Source organism: Chiloscyllium plagiosum, unplaced genomic scaffold, assembly GCF_037043375.1.
Source record: "Chiloscyllium plagiosum isolate Xiang-an unplaced genomic scaffold, Cpla_swu_hap1 HiC_scaffold_21, whole genome shotgun sequence".
Classification (NCBI taxonomy): domain Eukaryota; kingdom Metazoa; phylum Chordata; class Chondrichthyes; order Orectolobiformes; family Hemiscylliidae; genus Chiloscyllium; species Chiloscyllium plagiosum.
In genome coordinates, this window is record NW_028270159.1 from 57,420,497 (window position 1) to 57,446,026 (window position 25,530).

A 25,530-nucleotide genomic window follows, 5' to 3' on the forward strand; every position below is an offset into this window, starting at 1 on the left:
ATGTAGGAAGCCCAGGACCTGCGTGCCCTTAGTGGAGTGGGAGAGGGAGTTAAAGTATTCAGCCACCGGACGGTGGGGTTGTCGGTCCAGGTGTCACTGAGACGTTCTCTGAAACAATCCACAAGCTGGCGCCCTGTCTTCCCAATGTTGAGGAGATCGCTTTAGGTGCAACGGACCTCCTTCTTGGAGGTTCAGGTAAATTAACACAAAATTACACAAAAATGCAGAACATTATGTTTCCTTGAAAGTAAAGACATGTGTCTAGAATCTTTCCGTAATGCCTGAGAACTTCAGTTTTTATCCTAGTTAGATCCCATGAAAAATATTCATTTCCATCAAAAACTAAACAACAAACGAGGCACAGCTGAACTCAAATGATTGTCAGTTCAATTCCAAATGAATGTAAACAAGTTTCTCCCTGGAGCCAAGAAGAACTATAATTGTGATAGTTTTCAGTGAATTGCAGAAAAAAGTCACAGCTTTTGATAGAAATGCACGGAGTAGCAACCGGACTCGTGTTTGCCATTTATTATCCTCTCCTTGCTGCTCTCGGGGTTCCAGGTACTGTATATTAATTGTAGTTAGTTAATAGCTGTGAGAATCACTGTTTAGCTCCATCAAACCATTCAATCTGCTAATTGCCATTAGACAGTGTATAGATATCATTTATCGCATTGGTTTTGTTTTCATTCACAAATGTTACAACCCATCTTTATATTTGAAATGGCCATTCTTCTTCTCCGGTTTCATTTCTGTTTTTCATTTCTATGGTAACAATTCATCACATTAGAAGTTATCCTTTATCTGATTTCATCACACAGTTTAACAGCATAAAGGCTACAGCTTCTCACTTTGAAAAAGCATTAGTTCACTCATTTACTTGCAGTGCTTCTTGATGTTAAACTCTCAACTATTCGTTTAGCTTTTTAAAAAACAAAATTATGATTTACCATTTTACTCATAATTTCCCTGATCACTGCTAAACTCTGGCGATGTACATCTGACTGTTTGCACTGCTACTGTTGGTGCCTTAGTATACATAATCTAACATAAATGTAATTCTGTTGTGCTATTGGCACTGTTGTTATTGGTGAGTCACCAGCGACGTTATCATACAGAAATGTTGCACAATTGTAGTATAAATAACATTCAAGTGGCTGAATTTTGAAACTGCTATCACAGCGGAAATTAGATGGTCATCTTGTTGCCATTGCTTCTGTCAGTGCAATATTCCATTTATGGTCAGGATATACACATAGATTTATTCTACTCATGATCTGAGAGTGATGGAATAATTCTCATGAAACTCAGTTAAGTCAGCTGTCGTATTATACTCTACTAAAGTAAATTAAAGTAATTCACAAAGGGGCATTATTAGAGTCCAAGATAGTGACAAAGATGTAAACAATGTTAAGAATTGTATTTTATAGATGATAAACTAAGCCCTGATCCTAAACTAACACACAGAATTATTTGTCTTTAATTCTCCATTAATTGCTTCCACAGTGTTATTTATTCCTGTATTAACTGCTGATGGCGATTCTTTCTTAACAACAAGTGATTGTGGAACCTTTTCCCCCTTCCAGCTCCCAACAATGCGAACAGATATTTGCCATTTCATTATATCCTTCAAATTACATAAATAGGTGGAAACTCTCCTATGTGATGCTTTTTTTTTTGCATTTCTAACATCCATGAAAGAAAAGCAGTTCCATTATTTGAGATAGCAGAGTGTAGCACAGAGAAAATGCCAAATTATAGAAAGCGATTTTGTATCAAATCAAAGCTCATCCCTGCCTGATGCAGTGGTGCAAATTGACATCGAGGTTGTCGACTTTGGTGCTTAGAATTTGGAGGTGGCGCTGTTTCCTCTTAAACAGTTAGTCTGTAATGTCAGACAAATGTGAACTGTCCATTCACTTGCTATCATGTGATGATGCTTGTGAGCAAGTTTTCAACAGTGAATAATTTTACAATAATTAATTGAAAGGAGACAGGTTTGCTCAGATGTAATGTGTTCTTATTCTTTTCAAACTCACTATTGACAATTCAGTTGTTTACCTAGTTATATATTTTTGGGAGGGGGAACTACAGGGCTATTAGACAGGAACAGTGGAGCATAAATTGGGAACACATATTCTCAGGAAAATGCATGATAGAATTATGAAAGTTGTTTAGGAAGCATTTCCTGGGAGTGTTGAATAGGTTTGTCCTACTGAAGCAAGGAATGGATGGTCAGGTGAATGAACCTTGGTTGACAAGATATGTGAAACATCTAGACAAGAGGAAGAAGGAAGCTAACTTAAGGTTGAGGAAGCAAGAATCAGACAGGGCTGTAGAGGGTTACAAGGTTGCCAGGAAGGAACTGAAGAATGGATTTCGGAGAGCTAGAAGGGGACACGAAAAAGCCTTGGCAGGTAGGATTAAGGAAAACCCCAAGGCATTCTACACTCATGTAGAACAGAGTGAGGGTATGGCCAGAGTGAGGGTACGGCCAATCAGAGATAATGGAGGAGGTAGTGGAGGTCCTTAATGAATACTTTATTTCAGTATTCACTCGTGAGAGGGACATTGCAATTTGTGAGGACAGAATGAAACAAGCTGATATGCTTGAACAGGCTGATGTTAAGAAGGAAGATGTTTTGGAAATTTTGATAAACATGAGGATAGATCAGTTCCTTGGGCGAGATGGTATGTACCCAAGATTACTATGGAAGCAAGAGAAGAAATTGCTGTGCCTTTGGCAATGGTCTTTGCATCCTCACTGTCCACTGGAGTAGTACCAAATGATTGGAGGGTGGCAAATGTTCAAGGAAGGGAATAGAGATGATCCTTGGAATTACAGAAAAGTCAGTCTTACGTCAGTATTGGGCAAATTATTGGAGCGAATTCTGAGAGACAGGATTTATGGTTATTTGGAAAAGCACAGCTTGATTAGAGATAGTCAGCATGGCTTTTTGAGAGGCAGATCAGATCACACAAGCCTTATTGAATTTTTGAGGATATGACAAAGCACATTGATGAAGGTAGAGCTGTGGATGATGTACATGAAATGTAGCAAGGCGATTGATAAGGTTTAATTTGGTAGGCTCTTCAGAAATAAGGAGGAACAGGACACATGGAAATTTGGCTATCAGGATATGGAATTGGCTGGCCCATTGAAGACAGAGTGGCAGCTGATGGCAATTATTTAGCCTGGAGCTTGGTGACCAATAGTGTTCCACAGGGATCTGTTCTGGGACCTCCATTCTTTGTGATTTTTGCAAATGACTTGGATAAGGAAGTGGAATGGTGGGTTAGTAAGTTTGATGATGACATGAGGGTTGGTGGTGTTGAGGATAGTTTGAAGGGCTGTTGTAGGTTGCAACAGGACAATGACAGGATGCAGAGAAGTGGCAGATGGAGTTTAACCTGGAAAAGTGTGAAGTAATTCTTTTTGGAAGTTTGAATTTTAATACAGATTCCAGGTTAAAGGCAGAACTCTTGGCAGTCTGGAAAAACAGAGGGATCTGGGCATCCACATCCATTGATCTCTCAAAGCTGCCACCCAACTTGATAGGGTTTCTAAGAATGCCTATGGTGTTTGTTGGTTTTAATTAGCAGGGAGGTTGAGTTTGAAAGCTGTGAGATTATGTTGCAGCTCTATAGAGCCCTGGTTAGACCACACTTAGAATATTGTGTTCAGTTCTGGTCGTCTTATTATAGGAAGCATGTGGATGCTTCAGAGATGGTGCAGAGGAGATTTACCAGGATTCTGCGAGGACTGGAGGGCTTGTCTTAAGGAAGGTTGAGGGAACTAGGGCTTGTCTCATTGGAGCAAAGGATGAGAGGTGTCTTGATAGAGGTGTACAAGATGCATAGATAGAGTGAATAGTCAGAGACTTTTTTTCACAGGGTGGAAAAAGCTATCACAAGAAGACATGATCTTAAGGTGATTGGAGGCAGGTTGAGGGGAGATATCGGCGGTAGGTTCTTGACACTGAGAGTTATGGGCACATAGATTGCACAGCCAGCGGTGGTAGTAGAGTCAGATACATTAGGGACATTTAAGCACACTTGGATAGGCACATGGATGATAATAAAATAAATGATAAGTATATTCATTTGATCTTAGAGAAAGATAAAAGGTTGGCACATGGGCCTGTGCTGTTCTTTGTTCTAATACATACTACTATTATTTTCTGATAATTGTCTAATCAATTAGAAGCTTTAGAACTTAGAACAATACAGCGCAGAACAGGCCCTTTGGCCCTCGATGTTGTGCCGACCTGTGAACTATTCTCAGATCATCCCCCCACACAATCCCATCATCATCCATGTGCTTATCCAAGGATTATTTAAATCTCCCTAATGTGGCTGAGTTGACTACATTGGCAGGAAGGACATTCCACGCCTTCACCACTCTCTGAGTAAAGAACCTGCCTCTGACATCTGTCTTAAATCTATCAGCCCTCAATTTGTAGTTACGCCCCCTCATACGAGCTGACATCATCATCCTAGGAAAAATACTTTCACTGTCTACCCTATCTAATCCTCTGATCATCTTGCATGTCTTTATTAAATCGCCTCTTAACCTTCTTCTTTCCAATGAGAACAGACCCAAGTCTCTCAGCCTTTCCTCATAAGACCTTCCCTCCATGCCAGGCAACATACTGGGTAAATCTCCTCTGCACCTTTTCCAATGCTTCCACATCCTTCCTGAAATATGGGGACCAGACTGTACACAATATTCCAAGTGTGGCCACACTAGCCTTTTGTCCAGGTGTAACATGATATTGCAGCTCCAGAACTCAATCCTACTCCGAATGAAACCAAACACATTGCATGCCTTCTTAATAGCACTATCAACCTGGGTGGCAACTTTCAGGGATCTATGTACATGGACTCCAAGATCCATCTGCACATCCACACTACCAAGAATCTTTCTTTTGACCCAGTACTCTGCCTTCCTGTTATTCTTCCCAAAGTGCATCACCTCACATTTAACTGCATTGAACTCCGTTTGCCACCTCTCAGCCCAATTCTGCAGTTTATCCAAGTCTCCCTGCAACCTGCAACATTCTTCCAAACTGTCCACTACTCCACCGACTTTAGTGTCGTCTGCAAATGTACTATCCACCCACCTATGCCTGCGTCTAAGTCATTTATAAAAATGACAAACAGCAGTAGTCCCAAAATAGATCCTTGTGGCACACCACTAGTAACCGGACTTCAGGTTGAATATTTTCCATCAACCACTGCTCGCTCCCTTCTTTCAGAAAGCCAGTTTCTAATCCAAAATGCTAAATCACCCTCAATTCCATGCCTGTGCATTTTCTCCAACAGCCTATCATGTGGAACCTTATCAAAGGCTTTGATGAAGTCCATGTATACCACGTCAACTTTCCTGCCCTCATCTACATGTTTTGTCGCCTTCTCAAAAAACTCAGTGAGGTTTGTGAGACACGACCTACCCTTTACAAAATCATGTTGACTATCTGAAATCAAATTGTTGCTTGTTGGAATATTATAAATCTTATCTCTTATAATCCTTTCCAAAACCTTTCCTACAACAGAAGTAAGGCTCAATGGTCTATAATTACCTTGGTCATCTCTACTGCTCTTCTTGAACAAGGGCACAACATTTGCAATCCTCTAGTCCTCTGGTACTAAACCCGTAGACAATGATGACTCAAATATCAAAGCCAAAGGCTCTGTTATCTCCTCCCTGGCTTCCCAGAGAATCCTTGGATAAAGCCCATCCAGCCCAGGGGACTTGTCTACTTTCACTCCTTCTAGAATTGATAACACCTCTTTGTAACTAACCTCGATCTTTTCTAGTCTAATACCTCATTCTTTTCCTCTACAATATTCTCCTTTTCCTGAGTGAAAACCAATGAGAAATGATCGTTTAGCACCTCTCCAATCCCACTTCTGTCTTTGGCTGGCCCTATTCCTACCCTAGTCATCCTTGTATTCCTCACATACCTATAGGAAGCTTCAGGGTTCTTCTTTATTCTATTTGCTAAAGACTGCTCGTGTCCTCTCTTTGCTCTTCTTTATTCTCTCTTTAAATCCTTCCTAGCTAATCTGTAACTCTCCATCGCCTCATCTGTACCATCATGTCTCATCAACACATACACTTCCTTCTTCTGCTTAGCAATAAATGTAATTTCTGTCGTAAACCACGATTCCTTACCTTATCACTTCCTCCCTGCCTGACAGGGACATTCCTATCAAGGTCACGCAATATCTGTTCCTTAAACCAGCTCCATATTTCCATTGTCTGCATCCCCTGCATTTTGCTACCCCATTCTATGCATCTGAATTCTTGCCTAATCGCATTGTAATTGCCTTTGCCCCATCGATAACTCTTGATCTGTGGCATTTACATCGCTAAACAAAACGTAACAGAATTATGGTCACTGTCTCCAAAGTGCTCATTACAACTAAATCAAACACCTGGCCTGATTCATTACCAAGCACCAGATCCAGTGCGGCCTCTCCTCTTGTCGGCCTTCGACATACTATGTCAGGAAACCCACGTGTACACATTGGACAAAAACTGATCCATCCAACGTACTAGAGTTATAGCATTTCCAGTAAATGTTGGGGAGGTTAAAGCCCCCATTATGACCACCCGTTCCTTTCACTCCTCTCCAGAATAATCTTGCCAATTCTCTCTTCCACCTCCCTGGAACTCTGCAGAGGCCTATAAAAATCTACAAGCAGTGTGACCTCTCCCCTCCTGTTTCTAACCTCAGCCCATACTACCTCAGGAGACAAGTCCTGGTCAAATGTTATTTCAGCCACCGTTCTACTATCCTTGGCTAACAAGGCCACACCTCCCCATCTTTTAATGCCTTGCCTGTTCTTAATGAAAGATCTGAATCCTGGAACCTGCAACATCCATTCCTCATCCTGCTCTATCCATGCTGCAAGTTCACCTACCTTATGTTGAATACTCTGGCGTTGAAGGAGACACACTTCAAACCAGTTTGCTGTCTGCCAGCACATTCCAGTGACCCTGAAATCCTGTCCCTTTCCTCCCTACTCTCATCTTCATGTGCATTGCAACTACACATCAGGTTCCCATCCCTCTGCTGAGCTAATTTAAACCCAGCTGTTTTAGGTGAGTATTCTTTTTTTCTTAAACTCTGTTATGTTTCCTTACATTATGGTACGCCTTGGCCTGCAGTAGTACACGCAGTCGATTATGTTACATTCAGTATTTAATTCTCCCGATTCAGGGATAATTTCCAGTAAACTTTCAATTTTGTAGAGAGGCAGAGCAGTAACTATTTTCTTCTCTATACATGCATTCTTACAGCGAATCTTGCAGTGATTGTGATCCTGTCTCGAAAAAGATGCCATCTCTCTGGATGTGTCACTTATTACTTAGTATCCATGGCAGTGATAGATCTCCTGGTTATGGTCATGGCTGTCATACTAAACCGGATCGCTGGGATTTATTTCCCATTTAGTTTCCTGTCGATAACTCCAGTGTGCAGTATGCGTACTGCATTAATTTATACAACTATTGACAGTTCTGCCTGGCTAACGGTTGCTTTTACCTTTGATCGATTTGTGGCCATTTCGTGCCAGAAGTTGAAATTGCAATATTGTACTGAGAAGATGGCAGCGCGGGTTATAGGAATTGTGTCTGTACTGTCCTGCGTCAAAAATATCTTCAAATATTTTCAATATGAACCGAAATACATAATTAAGAATGTGCCCTGGTTCTGCGCCATAAGATTAATATTTTACACATCACCCACATGGGCCGCATATGACTGGATTCGACCCATTTTAAACCCTTGCCTGCCATTCATCCTGATTTTCCTGCTCAATGCTCTGACCGTCAGATATATTCTCGTGGCCAACAGAGCTCGCAGGAGACTCCGAACCCAGAGCAGTGGACAGAACCAGAGTGACCCTGAGATGGAGAAGCGGAAAAAGTCCATTGTTTTACTCTTTGCCATCTCGGGCAGTTTCATTGTGTTAAATCTCTTATACTTTGTAACGATATTCTACGTCCGAATTGAGAATGTGCCTTATTCTTCAGGTTCCAATGTCAGTGATTCCATATTTGTTCTCCAACAAACTGGATACATGCTTCAGTTACTGAGCTCCTGCATCAACCCGTTTATTTATGCTGGGACCCAAAGTAATTTCAGGTCAGAAATAAAGGATATGATGAAGTATCCACTCAGTCTGCTCGGTAAAATTATTAACATTTGAAAAATGGGACAATCCAATGGAACGATTCTTGTTAATATTATATATGATCCAGATCCAAAAGAGATTTGGGTTGCAGCCCTTTAACTATTATGTGAAATTGAATATATATAACATTCTGTTTTCCACACAGTGTCCAGTTAGTTAACACCTCTGTTTTTAGTTATGATTCAGGCATTGATATTTCCATCCATGTCGAGGGTGCTGGAGCCCAACAGGGAGATGGATTAGAAAATGATGATTAATGAAGTCTTTTTAAAGTTTGAAAATGGCCTTACTTCTTTGAAAGATTATCACCGCCCATCTCTAATTTCTGAGGGCAGATTGCGGGCACACATGCCCCAGATGCATTCTGCTAAAGTCTAGGCACAGGTAATGCAGAACCGTTTGAACATTTACCAGATGCTCAGGGATATCTAGCAGCAACACCTGCTGCTGTGATATCGATGATGTGATCCAGATCTATGTATCGTCCTGAAATTTAAAATTGCCCAGTTACCCCACAGTCTTCAGAGTGAGATGAAACAGAAAAACATCGAGATTCTGACAGGAACTTCATTTGGGACAATATTTGTATTTTTTTTACTGGTTATCCTGAAAGAAAGAGCGTTAAAGATGCATTTTTCCCTTGCATTTAAAAAAAAAGTTCCTGTCACATTCCCAATGAAAACACGGTCAAAGTGTGTTTTTCTTCAGAACAGTGTGACTATTTTCAAACAATATACATAACTCTAACTGAATGTCTGAAATCTGTATAAGAGTCATAGAGTCATAGAGTCATAGAGATGTACAGCATGGAAACAGACCCTTCGGTCCAACCTGTCCATGCCGACCAGATATCCCAACCCAATCTAGTCCGACCTACCAGTACCCGGCCCATATCCCTCCAAACCATTCCTATTCATATACCCATCCAAATGCCGTTTAAATGTTGCAATTGTACCAGCCTCCACCACATCCTCTGATAGCTCATTCCATACACGTACCACTGTCTGCATGAAAAAGTTGCCCCTTAGGTCTCTTTTATATCGTTCCCCTCTCACCCTAAACTTATGCCCTCCAGTTCTGGACTCCCCGACCCCAGGGAAAAGACTTTGTCTATTTATCCTATCCATCCCCCTCATAATTTTGTAAACCTCTACAAGGTCCCCCCTCAGCCTTTGGCTATCCAGGGAAAACAGCCCCAGCCTGTTCAGCCTCTCCCTGTAGCTCAAATTCTCCAACCCTGGCAACATCCTTGTAAATCTTTTCTGAACCCTTTCAAGTTTCACAACATCTTTCCGATTGGAAAGGAGACCAGAATTGCACGCAATATTCAAACAGTGGCCTAACCAATGTCCTGTACTGCCGCAACATGACATTCCAACTCCTGTACTCAATGCTCTGACCAATAAAGGAAAGCACTATCCTAGCTACCTGCGACTCCGCTTTCAAGGAGCTATGAACCTGCATTCCAAGGTCTCTTTGTTCAACAACACTCCATATGATCTTACCATTGAGTGTATAAGTCCTGCTAATATTTGCTTTCCAAAAATGAAGCACCTCACATTTATCTGAATTAAAATCCATCTGCCACTTCTCAGCCCATTGGCCTATCTGGTTAAGATCCTGTTGTAACCTGAAGTAACTCTCGTCACTGACCACTACACCTCCAATTTTGGTGTCATCTGCAAACTTACTAACTGTACCTCTCATGCTCGCATCCAAATCATTTATGTAAAAGACAAAAAGTAGAGGATCCAGCACCAATCCTTGTGGCACTCCACTGGTCACAGGCCTCCAGTCTGAAAACCAACCCTCCACCACCACCCTCTGTCTTCTACCTTTGAGTCAGTTCTGTATCCAAATGGCGAGTTCTCCCTGTAGTTCATGAGATCTAACCTTGCTAATCCGTGTCCCATGGGGAACCTTGTCGAACGCCTTACTGAAGTCCACATAGATCACATCTACTGCTCTTCCCTCATCAATCTTCTTTGTTACTTCTTCAAAAAACTCAATCAAGTTTGTGAGACATGATTTCCCACACACAAAGCCATGTTGACTATCCTTAATCAGTCCTTGTCTTTCCAAATACATGTACATCCCGTCCCTCAGGATGCCCTCCAACAACATGCCCACCACTGAGATTAGGCTCACTGGTCTATAGTTTCCTGGCTTGTCTTTACCTCCCTTCTTAAACAGTGGCAGTACGTTTGCCAACCTCCAGTCATCAAGAACGGAATGATTACGTGCCTAGAGTAAGCTTTCAAATACATTCATAAAACAAAACCGTCCCCCACACCACGTCATCTTACAGCATGACAATGAATAAATTGCAGCTATAAACAAATCAAGCATTCTCTGCTCTACAAAATTTTTACACATAGAACTGAACAGAAATGTCAAAGAGTGTCTGCTCCCTCTTCAGCCCAGAGTTAGATTTTGAACCTAATACAGTACATTCTCAGGGTTTTCACAAACTTGCCCTTCTGGATGTTGCCCAGAGGGCTCTGAATGCAGGGCTTCATCAGAAGGTTAAGTTCAACCTATACTTTTTTTCTGAGGTGGTTTATAAATCTCTGAAACCGTCTGAAACATGTTCATTCTGTTTGAGAGAGTCTCATGTGATCTAAATGCAGACTGGATTGAAAAGTCAAGTTAACAAATCTGCACATCTTTATATCCAGCAGCAGGATATTTTTCTTCTTCGCAAATATAAATATCCTAAATTGCCCGCAACGGAGACACAAGCTCCTGCTGTGGAAAGTTCAGGAGTGAACATTTTCTTTTGTTTTAGTCACGGAACTGAACGTTGGATTTGTGAGAAGTTACCGAACAATACGTCAGCCACTTGAAAATCCTTCTGAAAATAAACCATTCGAGGGTACTTCAAAAGCTGTCATGAATTTCTGAGCATTGGAATAAGCGCCCAGATGCAAATAAAGAGCTGAACCCCTTGTACTGGCGGGATTACTTTGGATCCAAATAGTCAGGGTCGCAAATTTGGTTAAAATGTTTTGGAGAATTGATTGACATAAACGCATGTGTTGCTGCATGTATAAGTTATCTATTTAATAATGTTTAATGTATGTGAGTTTCTGTACTTAAAACTGCTGTGACCCGTGTAACAATTTAAGAGATTGTCCATGTGTGTGGCCGGGGAATAAATTATTTGACTTCAAATATATTGCTCTGTACAGCAGTCAGAAAATACAATCAGATACTGACCACACTGCTTCCCAGAAAGGTCTCAGAAACTAATCCCTCCTGAACTATGCTCTGTTCAACAGACCTCAGCTGGAATACAACTGTTCCACACGTTCTGTGAAAGACCCATCAAGATGATTGAGTGTGAAAATAGACAAGTCCCCTGGGCCGAATGGGATCTATCCTAGGATCCTCTGGGAAGCAAGGGAAGAGATTGCCGAGCATTTGGCATTGATCTTCAAATCATCATTGTCTACAGGAATAGTTCCTGAGGACTGGAGGATAGCAAATGTGGTTCCCTTGTTCAAAAAGGGTAGTACAGACAACCCTGGTAATTACAGACCAGTGAGTCTCACTTCAGTTGTTGGTAAAGTGTTGGAAAAGGTTATAAGAGATAGGATTTATAACCATCTAGAAAAGAATAATCTGATCAGGTTCAATCAGCATGGTTTTGTGAGGGGTAGGTCGTGCCTAACGAATCTTATTGAGTTTTTTGACAAAGTGACCAAACAGGTAGATGAGAGTAAACCGGTTGATGTGGTGTATATGGATTTCAGCAAGGCGTTCGATAAGGTTCCCCACAGTAGGCTATTATATAAAATGTGGAGGAATGGGATTATGGGAGACATAGCAGTTTGGATCAGTAATTGGCTTGCTGAAAGAAAACAGAGGGTTGTAGTTGATGGGGCATGTTCATCTTGGTGTCCAGTTAGTAGCGGCGTACCACAAGGGTTGGTGTTGGGTCCACTGCTGTTCGTGATTTTTATAAATGACCTGGATGAGGGTTTAGAAGGATGGGTTAGTAAATTTGCGGACAACACTAAGGTCGGTGGAGTTGTGGATAGTGATGAAGGATGTAATATGTTGCAGAGAGACATAGATAGGATGCAGAGTTGGGCTGAGAGGTGGCAAATGGAGTTTAATGTGGACAAGTGTGAGGTGATACACTTTGGACAGAGTAATCGGAATGCAAAGTACTGGGCTAATGGTAAGATTCTTGGGAGTGCAAATGATAGAGAGATCTCGGTGTCCATGTACACAGATCCCTGAAAGTTGCCACCCAGATTGACAGGGTTGTTAAGAAAGCATACAGTGTTTTGGCCTTTATTAATAGAGGGATTGAGTTCTGGAACCAGGAGGTTATGCTGCAGCTGTACAAAGCTTTGGTATGGCCACACTTGGAGTATTGTGTACAGTTCTGGTCACTGCATTATAAGAAGGATGTGGAAGCTTTGGAAAGTGTGCAGAGGAGATTTACTAGGACATTGCCTGGTATGGAAGGTGTGTCTTACGAGGAAAGGCTGAGGGCCTTGAGGCTGTTCTCGTTAGAGAGAAGAAGGTTAAGAGATGATTTAATAGAGACATGCAAGACCATCAGAGGGTTAGATAGGGTGGACAGGGAGAGCCTTTTTCCAAGTATGGGGACGGCAAACACGAGGGGACACAACTTTAAAGTGAGGGGAGATAGGTATAAGACAGATATCAGAGGTAGTTTCTTTACTCAGTGAGTAGTAAGGGTATGGAATGCTTTGCCTGCAACGGTAGTAGAGTCGCCAAGTTTAAGTGCATTGAAGTCGTCATTAGACAGGCATATGGACGTACATGGAATAGTGTAGGTGGGATGGGCTTCAGATTAGTATGATAAGGCGGCGCAACATCGAGGGCCGAAGGGCCTGTACTGCACTGTAATGTTCTGTGTTCTAGGATTCTTCCAAACAAGAAGATACCAAAACCTGAAAAATCTAAAATAGCGTGCTTGTTATTACAGTGGCTGTGGACTACCCTGAAAAAAGACAGCTATAACTTGGGACACATATCGTGCGTCTCACTAAGTGCAAGATAATCACTATCCAAGCAAAGGCATCAAATGCGAAACAAACGGCCCTAGAACAGTGAAAAGTGCAAATTGATGATGCATTTTCACACTACTTAAGAATGATCTTTAGGCACAATGTCACTGCGAACAGGGGGATTTGCATTTACACCTAATTACTTTCGATCTTTAATAACTTGTTTTGATTGAGAAATACTGCTTCAACATCTGCAGTTCCAGCACCAACTCAGAAACTGATCTTAACTTGTGCTTTCTGGCCATGACCCTAGTGAGAAAATGACTTACGTTTGCTTTCCACTGCCAAATAGTTAAAAGCACCACTTATTGAGTGTGACCTGCAATCCCCGACATTTGATGCAATGTTACATTCTGTGTATCATATTCACAACTGCTGCCCTTATTTCTTACGTTTCTATGTAAAAGTGATTTAGATGAAACTCACATTTTAATTGGTGATGAATTTGCTGCAGGGACACAAAGATATTCAAGAGTCATTAAGAGATTCATAATGGGATTTAAATACTTGAAGTGAGTACCCCCTTCCAAAATTACAGGACAATGGAGCATAATGTGGGAAAATGAGGCTTAGTGATATTATTTTCCTTTGCATTCTTTACTTGTCGAACACAGATAAATGGCCTCATGTCGGGCAATCAAAGCATTTTTGGAGACATGCACAAAAAATCTTCAAAAATCAAATGCAAAATCATTCAAGGTTCTCTCTGATTCTGCACCATTCCAATATATATCTTATCATGGATGGGAACGGCACTTGTGTCGACACAAAGTATGCAATCCATCCTGGAATGTGAACGAGTGGCATTCACCTCAACTGCATTTCCTCCATCTCCCACAGTTCTGCCCTCAAACCCCCTGCCTCCAATAACAATAAGGACAGAGTAATCTTAGCTGGTGCTTACCACCCCACCATCATCCTCCGACAGATACAATCAGACCCCACCACCAAAGAGATATTTCCTTCCCCACTCCTGTCAGCTTTCTGCAGGGAACATTCACTCTGCGACTCCCTCATCAGCTCTCCACTCCCCACCAACTTCTCCATCAGACCTGGAATGTTCCCCTGCAATTACAGGGGCTGCAACACGTGCCCTCACACCTCCCCTCTCACCTCCATCCAAGGCCCCAAACAATCCTTCTAGATCTGGCAGAGATGTACCACCCTGATCTATTGAATCCACCCTGATCTATTGATGTTCCCAATGTGGTCTACTCTATTTCGGGGAGATCAAATGCAGACTTGGGGATCAGTTCACAGAGCAGCACCCAACCCGATTGTTCGGTTGCCATCTGTTTTAATTCCCGCTCCCATTCCCCCGGTGACATGTCCATCTTTGCCTCCTTCACTGTCAGAGTGAGACCGAATTGAGTGAGAAACAACACTTGATATTTCACCCGGAGAGCTTACAGTCTAATGGTCTCGAAATTGAGCCTCAAAATCCCTCCTCCCCAATCCTTATCGCATGTCCAGCCCTTCCTCTCCTCTCTGCTTTCCTGACCTAACCTAAACTATTCATCTTTCAAATCGTGGATCCGCTCCATTTTTCCCACTGACCAATTACAATAAGTCCATACCTGCATCCACCTATTACCATGCCATCTAATCTTACCCCAGCCCTACTCCTTTCTCTATTTATTTCTGGGCTCTCCCCTCCCCCTTCCTAGGTCTGATGAAGGATTCTGGCCAGAAATGTTGAATTTCCTGCTCCTTGGATGCTGTCTGACCTGCTGTGCTTTTCCAGCTTCACATCTATTGACTCTGGTTTCCAGCATCTGCAGTATTTACTGTCTCGAAGTGCAGGCTATTGCCCATCCATATAATGTTGAATGACAGCAACTGGGATAAATATGAGGTGGTAACAATTATGAAACAACATACTTTGCACAGGAGACATTGGATGTGAATGTCTTGGTCCTGTTGCTTCAATGTTCAGCTGAAACTTTTTCGTCAATGTCTTAGGACAATACTTAGGATCACAAAATCATGGATTCACGCAGCACAGAAGGGGCCCTTCGAAAAATCGAATCCAAAGTGAAAAGAGGAAACTATTTGTATAGGTTAAAATTGTTGATGATATTCGACACCTTAAATGAGTCCTTTGAAAATTCCTGTACATGCCACGGAAGGCACGACCAAAATTTGCTTTCTGTACTTGCATGCAGCTTGCTTTCTGTATCTGCGTCTCTGTGCTGGCTGTGTAAGAGAGAAAACTTTTTCTAAGTTTTTGGACTTCACCTCGGACCGATTTCATAAAAGGAACTAAGAATGTACCAAAACCTCCAGATTAGCCATCAATCAAGGGGTCCCAACTGGCAAAAGGGCGTCAGGATTATTGTGTTTTTTCCTTACTTTTCAATCTGATCATTATTACTTAATAAACAGTCATACTGCATCAAACTGCTGTTGTCGAGTTTGCTCTTTTAAGCAAACCCGAAAGAACCACTTGGGTACACTTTGTGATCCAGGACATTTTTGGCGATGCGGATGGGAATTGGCAAAGTGTAGGTAAGGATGGAAAGGTACTCTGATGCCCTGGAGACCTTCTGTATGCCAGGATAGAATGTGGCAGAATCTGGATTCAGATCTGTACCTAAATTGTTAGCACAATTCGGAAGCCCAGCAGGAATGGGGAATGACTATCACTGGGAAAAGAGAAAATTTGTTATTTGTACAGGCTGCTGTACACGAGTGCTTATGGCTTCCCTCGAAGCAAGAACAGTGTATCGTAGATAGGATGGATGTTGTCAACAGCTTTATGTTTTAGGTGTCGAGAATGAGAACAGTGCCAGTACAAAACCAGGCAGCCTAAGGTCGCATTTACGGCAGTAGAACAGAGTAATATCACTCTAACAGAAGCAGTTCAGGCAGTGCAGGAGAGAGCTGAGAAGGCGTAGGAGAAACAGAACCAGGTCAGACGCCGACTGGCGACGGTACAACGGCAAGAGAGAGCAAAGCACTCAAAGTGAGAGCGCTATTAACTTCAAAATGGGACCCCACCCGTTAACATGGAGGCATTTGATATTCGTCTGATTCAGAGTATGAATGGACAGATGGAGAAGAGGATAGTACACCTCCGGAGCCATCATCTTCACAACCCATGAAAATGAATAAGGCACATCAGTTAGAAGGGAAAAAACCCCTCAGAATTCAATAATAGTGAGAGATTCCTCAAACTCTGCATCGTAGGACCTGGTGTCGCACATGCAGCAGGTGAACTGTTGACCACTTCGCTGACGCTGTCATGGAATCAGGGGGGCACTCACATCATTCCGCGTGGCACAGAGTGAGGGAATCTGAGAGCATTAAGTGCTGATCCACATGGGAATAGCATTTTTAAAAGCATTGGACAAACTAGAACGCATTGTGGAATGTGCTGACACTAGCAGTAGGAAATAAGTACCCTTCCCCGATAGATTACAGAGGTGATGTTGAAAAATGGGAGATCATATCAGAACGTATAAAATGTTTGCGGGATTTGGCTGCGCAAGTATTCCCCAGAGTTTCAGGGTCATGACCAGGAAGCTTTCCCAGCTGGAATGAGGAGCAGGCTAATGCAAAGTGGATTGAGCTGGATGAGAGGTGCCTACTCGCCCTGTTAGGGCCAGCCCAAGTACAGGTAATGGGACAGGTATGATTAGATTAGATTAGATTCCCTACAGTGTGGAAACAGGCCCTTTGGCCCAATCAGTCCACAGCGACCCTCTGAAGAGTAACCCACCCAGAACCATTCCCTCGGACTAATGCACCTAACACTATGGGCAATTTAGCATGGCTAATTCACCTGACCTGTACATCTTTGGACTGTGGAAGGAAACCGGAGCACCTGGAGGAAACCCACGCAGACACAGGGAGAATGTGCAAACTGTGAGGACAGTTCGAGGATGTGGAGGCTGGTAAGCAAAAGGTGAAGCTGACCCGAGCAAGCAACAAACTAGGACAACAAGTTGGAGATGGGATGGGTTTCAAAGTGGAACAATAGATAATCAGAAAATAAATATTTGTGACATTATTGAAAGCAGGAAGAGAGAGGAGTAGGGTAGACAGAATACCTGCGGATGCTATATACAATACACAGAAGACGCACTGCTCTCCAAAGTGTAAGGAAGTAAGAGACATCAAATCAGATGTGGAGGGAGGAAAAGGAAACCAACAGAAGACAGGGCTTGCACTTCACTCCAATACAGAAAATGGAGGAAAAAATGATCGCTATAAGGAAGCATACGCTGTTCCAGATCAGAATTTGTTCATTTAAAATGTGTCAAATCAAACAAACTCACTCAATACAGTTACATCCCAATCACAGCTTTACCGATTACACATAACGGATGCCCTTTCTACTGACAAGCAATGTCCCACTGCTAACAGGTGCACTCCACAAAGTAATATGCATTCACCTTTTATAAAAGATATTGTGATTTCCAGTGCGCCATGTGATCAGTCAGTTACCTCAGTCAGTTGTTAGATTGATAGTCATAAACACATTCTGCTTGATGTGGAATTAATGGAACTTGTTTGTGTTTTTTTTTGTTTGGAGAAACTGGGAGACATTGGAGAGAGAACCCGTTTGCAGATAGTCAAAGTTGTAACATCGTGATGGATGAGGCACCCTTAACCCGTCATACCATTCATCAATAACACATTTCAGTGTTAGGGAAGTACTGTGGAAATATTAGTTGTAATGAATGTCAGGAATCTCGAAACCACTTAGTCAGGCTACACTAAAACATATGACAAAAACTATACTAAGATTCATATGCTAAAACGTGTGTATTCTAAAACATTTAAATTGAATTAAATTTTCCAGCAACACATTTCAGCTTAGAGAGATGTGAGCCAATCTAGGCAAATAAGACTAGTTCAGTTTCGGAAATCTGGTTGACATGGATGAGTTGGGTGAAAGTACCTGTTTCTGTGCTGTAGACCTTGACACATATATGACATATATGACTATGTGTACTTGACAAGAGAGACCAGTAACCATGGGCCTTCTTCATACTGGTCCCTGAAAAAAAGACCATTAAAGATGGGCCTCCTTTTTGACTGGTCCCTCCAATAAAGACAGTAAAAATATACCTCTTGCCCACTGAAACTTCCAGTATCTGTGCTTCAAACACCACATCTTCGCCGGCATATCGGGCACTTATTTCCATCTTCACAACCTTTCCCATCTGGCACTACATTTGTCCCTTATTCCTGCTTGTCCCACCTCTGAACACTGTGATTCCGATGTCCCCTCCCAGCTTTCTCCACTCACGCTGCATAAACTCCAACTTGTCAGAAAGGGAGTGGTCCCCGCGCTGTCTCAAACCAAGAGGCAGGTGGACACTAATGAGATCAATGGTTATGGAGAGTGGATATGGTCAGAATTGGTCAGTGTGGTGATGGATCCTACAGTTGAATATCCTGCTGACAGTAACCAGCCTTTCACACATAGAATGAACAACTGGGTGAGATAAGAATGCACTTTGACTTTGATGGGACTGTCCCCCAGCATGAAGAGTCTGTCAGGAGGGAATGAGAAATGTTTAGGATGCTGAGCTCCATTTCCCAGTCCAAGCAGTTTGTCACCCAATGAATGAATACGATGCCAATTTGGAGCCCAGTTAAGGGGTAGGTTTGTGCTGTGGACCCAGGTCTGCAAGACGGAGTTGAATGTTGAGCTGAAAAGGAAAGATTAGCTGTGTTCTGGGCAAAGAGCGGGGCAGTGGGTCTAATTGGGTCACTTACAGGCACTTGGAGCTGAATGGCCTCCTCCTGTGTTGTATGATTCAAGAGAGAGCAGATGATTCACAGATTTCCCCCATCTCAGTAACAAACGTCCAGAGGCTCCGAGCTCCTTCTTTCACTTCCCCTCTCGGTAATGTTTCAACCTTGTGATCTGACAGTTTTTGCAATTTTTTTTAACAGGGTTTTCTGTTGTGGTCAGAATCTCGAATAATACCTGTCCAATCAGTGAAAATTACAGCAGCTAAGAGCGGTCAGGACTGAGGAATCGGGTTCACTGGGAAACACATTGAGAAGACCAAAGCCATTCTCTTCAGCTCCTGGTACAAATTCCATCCCTCTCCCTGAGCACTGTCTGCTGCTCAACCGGACTCTTTGCAACATTGGCCTCATCTTTGAAGCTGATCTGTGCACAAAATCCTCCACATCACAAAGATCAGCCACTGAAAATCTCAGCCATATCGTTGGGCCTCCAATGTGACCATTCTGATGTTGTCAACAACCACATCACAGCCACCGCCCTAAATCAGCTTCAGCTCTGCTGTCCATACTCGAACTGATAGCAAGTCCCATTCCCCCATTCCCCCTCACCCCCCGGGCTCCTGGCCAAGCAACACCTCGATTTTCAAATGCTCATCCTTGTTCTCAAATCCCTCCCAGTCCTCCACCCTCCCTAACTCTGTAACCACCTGCAAGCCATCTCATTCAGTGCTGTCAGCAATCTTGGATATATGGTGCTGTATTTCTTCATCCAAGTCATTGAGAAAAGTCTTCCAAAACTGTAGTCCTAGCATCAATCCCATGTGTTTCCATGTGTTCTCCTGTGTGAAACCTTCCTGAATGTCTTCTGGAAGTTCAAATAAACAAACTCCATTGCTGTTCCCTGATGTTTTACATTAGCGATCTCTAAAAATGTAACCAGACGTCTGAACCTTTTTAAATCAATGCTGATTCTTTCTGATTAGTTAACATTTGTCAGTTTGCTGTCTCTGGAAACAGATTCAATCACTTCTCAACAACAATGTATTCAACGGAGATGTTCATTATGAATGAGGTTAGTAAAAAATTAACACTGACACGAGGTATTGACCAGCCTCCTCCAGTGCTGCAGCTTTCTCTGTCTCCTTGACTGAAATATTTTACAGATCGAAAATTAGACACTAGCCGGAAATTTAAAATTATGAACCAAAATCCCATTAAATAATTTCCAGGTGCAGGGCCAGGCGATATGTAGTACTGTATGATGTGGAAGCTCATGGACCCTATTGTAGTTCAGAACAACCACATCTGCAGAAAGTGTTGGTTGCTAAGGCACTCCAGCTCAGAGTTGCTGGAGGTGAGGTGGAGGAGGCAGTGGGGAGTTGCCTGGACACTGTGTTTCAAAACATGGTCACACCCTATAGTTAAATACTTCAAATTTTGGACAGTGGTCAGGGACAGGAGGGAGTGACTACAAGTGAGGCAGATCGATTCAGCCTGAATTTAGCATTGCAGGAGCTCCAAGTCTAGAGTTCATCGAACAGGAATAAAGTAAGTGCTGACCATATGGTTGAAGTAAAGGAATTTAGGGAGTTTGGGCAAACTGACCACTGCCCCATGGTCCAAGTGGTCATTCAGTCAGGGGTAACACAACGAAAAGAGGGGGATTCAATAATGAGGGGGACTGATAGCATCCTTTGTGAGCAGTCCCATATGTTGCCTGCCACGAGGTAAGGGACATCTCAAACTGGCTTGGTAGGATATTGGAGTGGGAGAGTGAGGATCCAGTCGTTGATGTTCATTTTGGGACAAACAATATCTGCAAAAGTAAGCAAGAGGACCTGTTTGGGGAATATCAGGAATTAGGAACAAAACTGAACAACAAGAACTCAAGAGTTCTAATTTCTGGAATATTAACCGAGACACAATGAAATTGACAAAGAGATAAGAACATTTGGGTATTAACACCTGGCTAAAGGTGTGGTGCGGGAAAGAGAAGTTCCCTTTCATGGGACACTTGCATCAGCATCAGACAGGAAGGACCCGTACCATTAGGCCAAGCTCCATCTGTATCAATATGGGACCCATGCTCTAGTGGAAAGTCTAAATAGGGAGGGCACGAAGACATTAAACCAGTAACTGGGGGATGGAGGGGTATAAATACCGTTTCAATATCAGGTAACAGAGTAAAGAAACTGTCAGGAATCCTTCTCCACGTCCAGCAGATAAATACAAAACTATCAGAAGTGTATTAGTTAAACTGAAATAAATAAAAACTAAAAAGGAGAATATAGCATTAGTGCTGAGGAACAGGTTCCAATGAATAAACCCAAATAATAATTCTAGATACGAACGCACAGAGCATAAGGAATACATTAAATACACAACAGACACAAATTCAATTTAGAGATTGTGATACAGTCACCATTACTGAGAAATGGCTGCAGGATGGTTAGGATTGAGAACTAAATATACAGTACCGGGTTATAAAGTTTACGGGATCGACGGGGAAATGGCAGAGCTGGTGGAGTAGTCTTACTGATTAGACATAAGATGAGTTCAATGGTGAGGGAAGATATAATGGGGGAAATCATTCAATAGAACTGAGGAGCAGGAACGGATTTAAAACTGTATTAGGTATTGTGTACAGATCACTTGGGAGCAGCTCTGAAATGCTCGATTTCATAAATGCAGAAATTAGGTAAGTATATAGCAAAGGCAAAGATGGATGCTGCCTGACCTGCTGTGCTTTTCCAGCACCACTCTAATCTAGAAGTATATAGCAAAACCAGAATAGTATTAATAGGGAAGTTTCAACATAGATTGGAAGAGGCAGACAAACATACTGTCTGAAAGATAGTGAATTTCTGGATTGTATCCGGAATAGTTTGCTACAGCAATATATCCTGGATGCACAAGGGCCAAGCAATATTGACCCAAATAATGTGCTGTGACCCAGATTTAATTAGTAAAATAATTTATGAACATTTATCAAATAGTGATCGTAACATGATCCAGTTCAATGCAGCATTTGAAAGTCAAAAGAATAAGTCAGCTACCAAAGTTTGAGACTAAGGTAAGGACAACTTTAATGAGATGACAAAGAGACTGGGAAAATATGCTAATGGGTAAAGCAGCGAAGAACAGTGGGTGATGTTTAAAACAATATTTAAAACTGAAACAAAACGAATTTATACTCTGAGAAGGAAAAGCTCCACTTCATAGAACAAATGATGATGGACAATTAAAGAGATAAGGGAAAGAATAAAACTGAAAAAAATTTACAGAAATTAAAAAAAAACACAGATCCTACTGAATGAGAAAGATACAAAGGCCACAAAACAGCTCCTACAAGCAAAGTCATCCTAAAAGGATCCTTGCTCGGAGCATCAAATCAATAATAAGAAATGTTACAGTTCCACCAACGGAAAGTTAGGAAGTTAGGAGCAATGTTGACCCACTAAGGGCTGAAAGTGGACGATATTGTCAGTGACTGTAGGAAAATGGCAGATATGTTAAATGATTACTTTCCCTCAGGATTTACTGTAGAAAATGAGGAGAGCTTGCCTGAAGTCTCAAATGAATTAGCTGAGGATCAGGAACAGGGCTGAATAAAATTAATGTCAGTAAAATGTCGGTGATGAGTAAATTAATGGAACTAAAGAGTGACAAATTCCCAGACCCTGACATTTTCTATCTGTGGGTCTCAAATGAAGTAAACGAGCACACTCTAGATGCCCTGACTATAATCTTTCAGAGTCCATAAATACAGCATGATGTTTCTGGATGGGAAAATTGCACATGCCACTCTGCTATTTCAGAGGACAAAAGAGGAAAACCAGGGGATTACAGACCAATTTGTCTAACATCTGTGGTGGGGAAATTGTTGAAGTCTGTAATCAGGTCTGAGCGTTACTGAGAACGTTGAAAATGTTCATTGAATCAGGGAGAGTCAGCATGGATTCATGACAAACCTCATTGAATTTTCTGAATAACAGTCCATTGGACTATAATTTGGTATTGTCCGACTTCCAGTCTTGTCCATCCCAGACCAATCCAGCACCTGCACATCAGGATCAGCCCTGATCTCATTGAACGGCAGAATAGGCTCAAGGGGCCGAATGACCTCCTCCTGTGCTGGAGCCTTCTCTGTCTCCTTGACTGAAACATGTGGAGAGGAACAAGAGTTTGGGCCGCAGCTTCCACAATGTGTTCAATGTGGGCGACAGAGAGTCATTAGGGGTAAATGCACAGTGCACATTGTGTCCATCTTGAAAGGATGTCGTTCTCTTTTTCCCTTTTGTGGTCCAAAGCTGCAATGAAGGATCTGAAAGGATCTTTGTGAAGAAGTTTCCTGACGGTGCAGGCAGTATGAAGGTTTTTGGCAGTGTCTGATGATTGCAATTTCTTATTCAGTATCTTCCTCCCTCACCACTGATCATGCCATGTAACATCCTGTCACACTGAATGACATTACAATCAATATCATAGTGTCAATGCCAGCAAACAACAGCATCACAGTTAGACACACTGGGACTAGCATCACTGCCTAATGTCAGAGAACAGAATCTGAATCCCCTCCCCCCATGCTCATAAATCCTACAGCATCGAAAATATTCTGACACCCAGCCTCTTCTATTAAACACTGACCCCCAGAGAATCCCTTCATAGCTAGAAGTAGCATCAACAATGGGAAACAGAAGGCAGGGGAGAGATGGACAAAGAGAAAGAATGATGGAAATGGAGAGGGAGGGAGTCATAGAGCGAGATGCAGAGAGAGAGGAAGAGAGGAAATGGGAGAGAGTGAAAATGAAAGGGAGAGAGATGGAGAGAGAAGGGTTGGAGTGAGAGTGGGAGTGGGAAGAGGGAATGATAGAGAAAGACAGAGAGAGGTGCAAAGGAATATAGGGACAGAGAGGGTGAGGGAGTTAGAGAAAGGGAGAGGAAACCCAGGAGAAGCTATAATGTTTGCAGGAACGTTTTCACTTATCCGATACAGTCTTCAGTCTGAGATCAATCTTCTGAGTTCTATTTCTCACTCAGTTTTTACTGTTGGGAGTACAATCTGAGCCAATTCCAGTGAACCCCAGGAAGAATAATAATGGAATATTTGGTGTAAGTTTGATTTTTGTAAACGTGAACCATTGCAGCAAAGACATTGTAGCTGGTTTGCACAGACAGTAAAGCCTTTGTGTCATTAAACTAATGAAAACTGCTATAAAACTGTTATTAATGTAATTCTCAAAGATATGTCATTATTCTAGCTACAAATTTCCCAGTGAAGGTCCATTCTGCTGAATATTAGATACAGATGGGCTTTGGAGTAATATTGGGCAGATGGAGTATAGTGTGGGGGAGTATAACCTTGTTCACTTTGGCAGAGACAGGAGAAAGCAGGAAACTATGGAAATGAAAAGAGATTACAGCCCTCTGAGGGACAGAGGGATCTGGGTATCCTGGGATATAAAGTCGGTACTTAGCTAGAGCAAGTGAATCCAGAAGTAGATGGAGTTCATTGCAAAGGAAATGCAATTTAAAAGTCATGATGTTCTACTGCAGCTGTACAGCGTTTAGGGTGAGGGGCTTGGTGAGAGCACATCTGGGGTATGGTGTTCAGTTTCAGTCTCCTTATTGAAGAAAAGACAGGAGCTGCAATGGAAGCAGTTCAGAGATGGTTTGCTTGACTGAATGCTGCAGTGAGAGAAGAAGGAAAGGTTGAACAATCTTGGTGTTGACCTATTAGAACTTCAAAGACAGAGAAGTGATCTTATGGGATCCTGTAAGATCCTGAGAGGACTGGATCGGTTGGAGATTGTTTCCTTTTGTGGGGAAGCTGGAATTGGGCTCCACAGATCGATAAGGAGAGGCGTCTCATTGAAGTTGAAAATGAGAAGAATGTTTCATCTATCTGATGGGTTGTCAGCCTGCGGAAATCCTTTCCACTGTATATAAAGAGATGGACAGGATTGGAGAAGGAGAAAAATGGGAAGCTTACAATTGCAGCATTTAAGAGACATTTGGTTGGGTATATGAATAGGAAGGATTTGAAGGGATATGAGGCGGGTGCTGGCAGGTGGGACTAGATTGAGTTGGGATATCTGGCCGGCATGGGCGGGTTGGACCGAAGGGTCTGTTTCCATGCTGTACATCTCTATGACTCTATGACTCTATGACTTACAACAGATACCACGGGCTCAAAACCGTATTGAATATCAGAGGGAGCTCAATGTGCCTCTCCACACATTCCTGAAGGTAGCAGGACAGGGAGATAAAATGGCTCAGAAGACGAATGGGATACTCGTGTTTAGTAGAATACAAGAGCAGAGCGATATGCTGGAACTGTTTAGACCACCACTGGACCATTGTATGCAGTTCTGCTCACCACATCATAGGAAGGCTATGATTGTACTCGAGATGATGCAGAGGAGATTTACCAGGATGCTGCCTGGATTGGAGTGTCTGAGCTATGACGAAAGATTGAAAAGGCTGAGGTTGTTTTCCTTGGAGTAGTGACGTTTGAGATGGGACCTGATAGAGGGGAATATGGATTATAAAGGGCAGAATTAGGATG

General features: G+C 42.3%; 1 protein-coding gene across 1 annotated transcript in view; it reads left to right on the forward strand.

Annotated features, from left to right (window-relative positions):
• Positions 1-491: 491 nt before the first annotated feature.
• Positions 492-25,530, forward strand: part of LOC148146162 (uncharacterized) — a 34,210-nt gene continuing 9,171 nt past the window's right edge. Inside the window, exons 1-3 of the mRNA XM_087998615.1 lie at positions 492-561; positions 7,310-8,200; positions 10,994-11,080. Of these exons, the coding sequence (XP_087854741.1) occupies positions 492-561; positions 7,310-8,200; positions 10,994-11,080 (1,048 nt within the window). The remainder of the gene's footprint in view (positions 562-7,309; positions 8,201-10,993; positions 11,081-25,530) is intronic.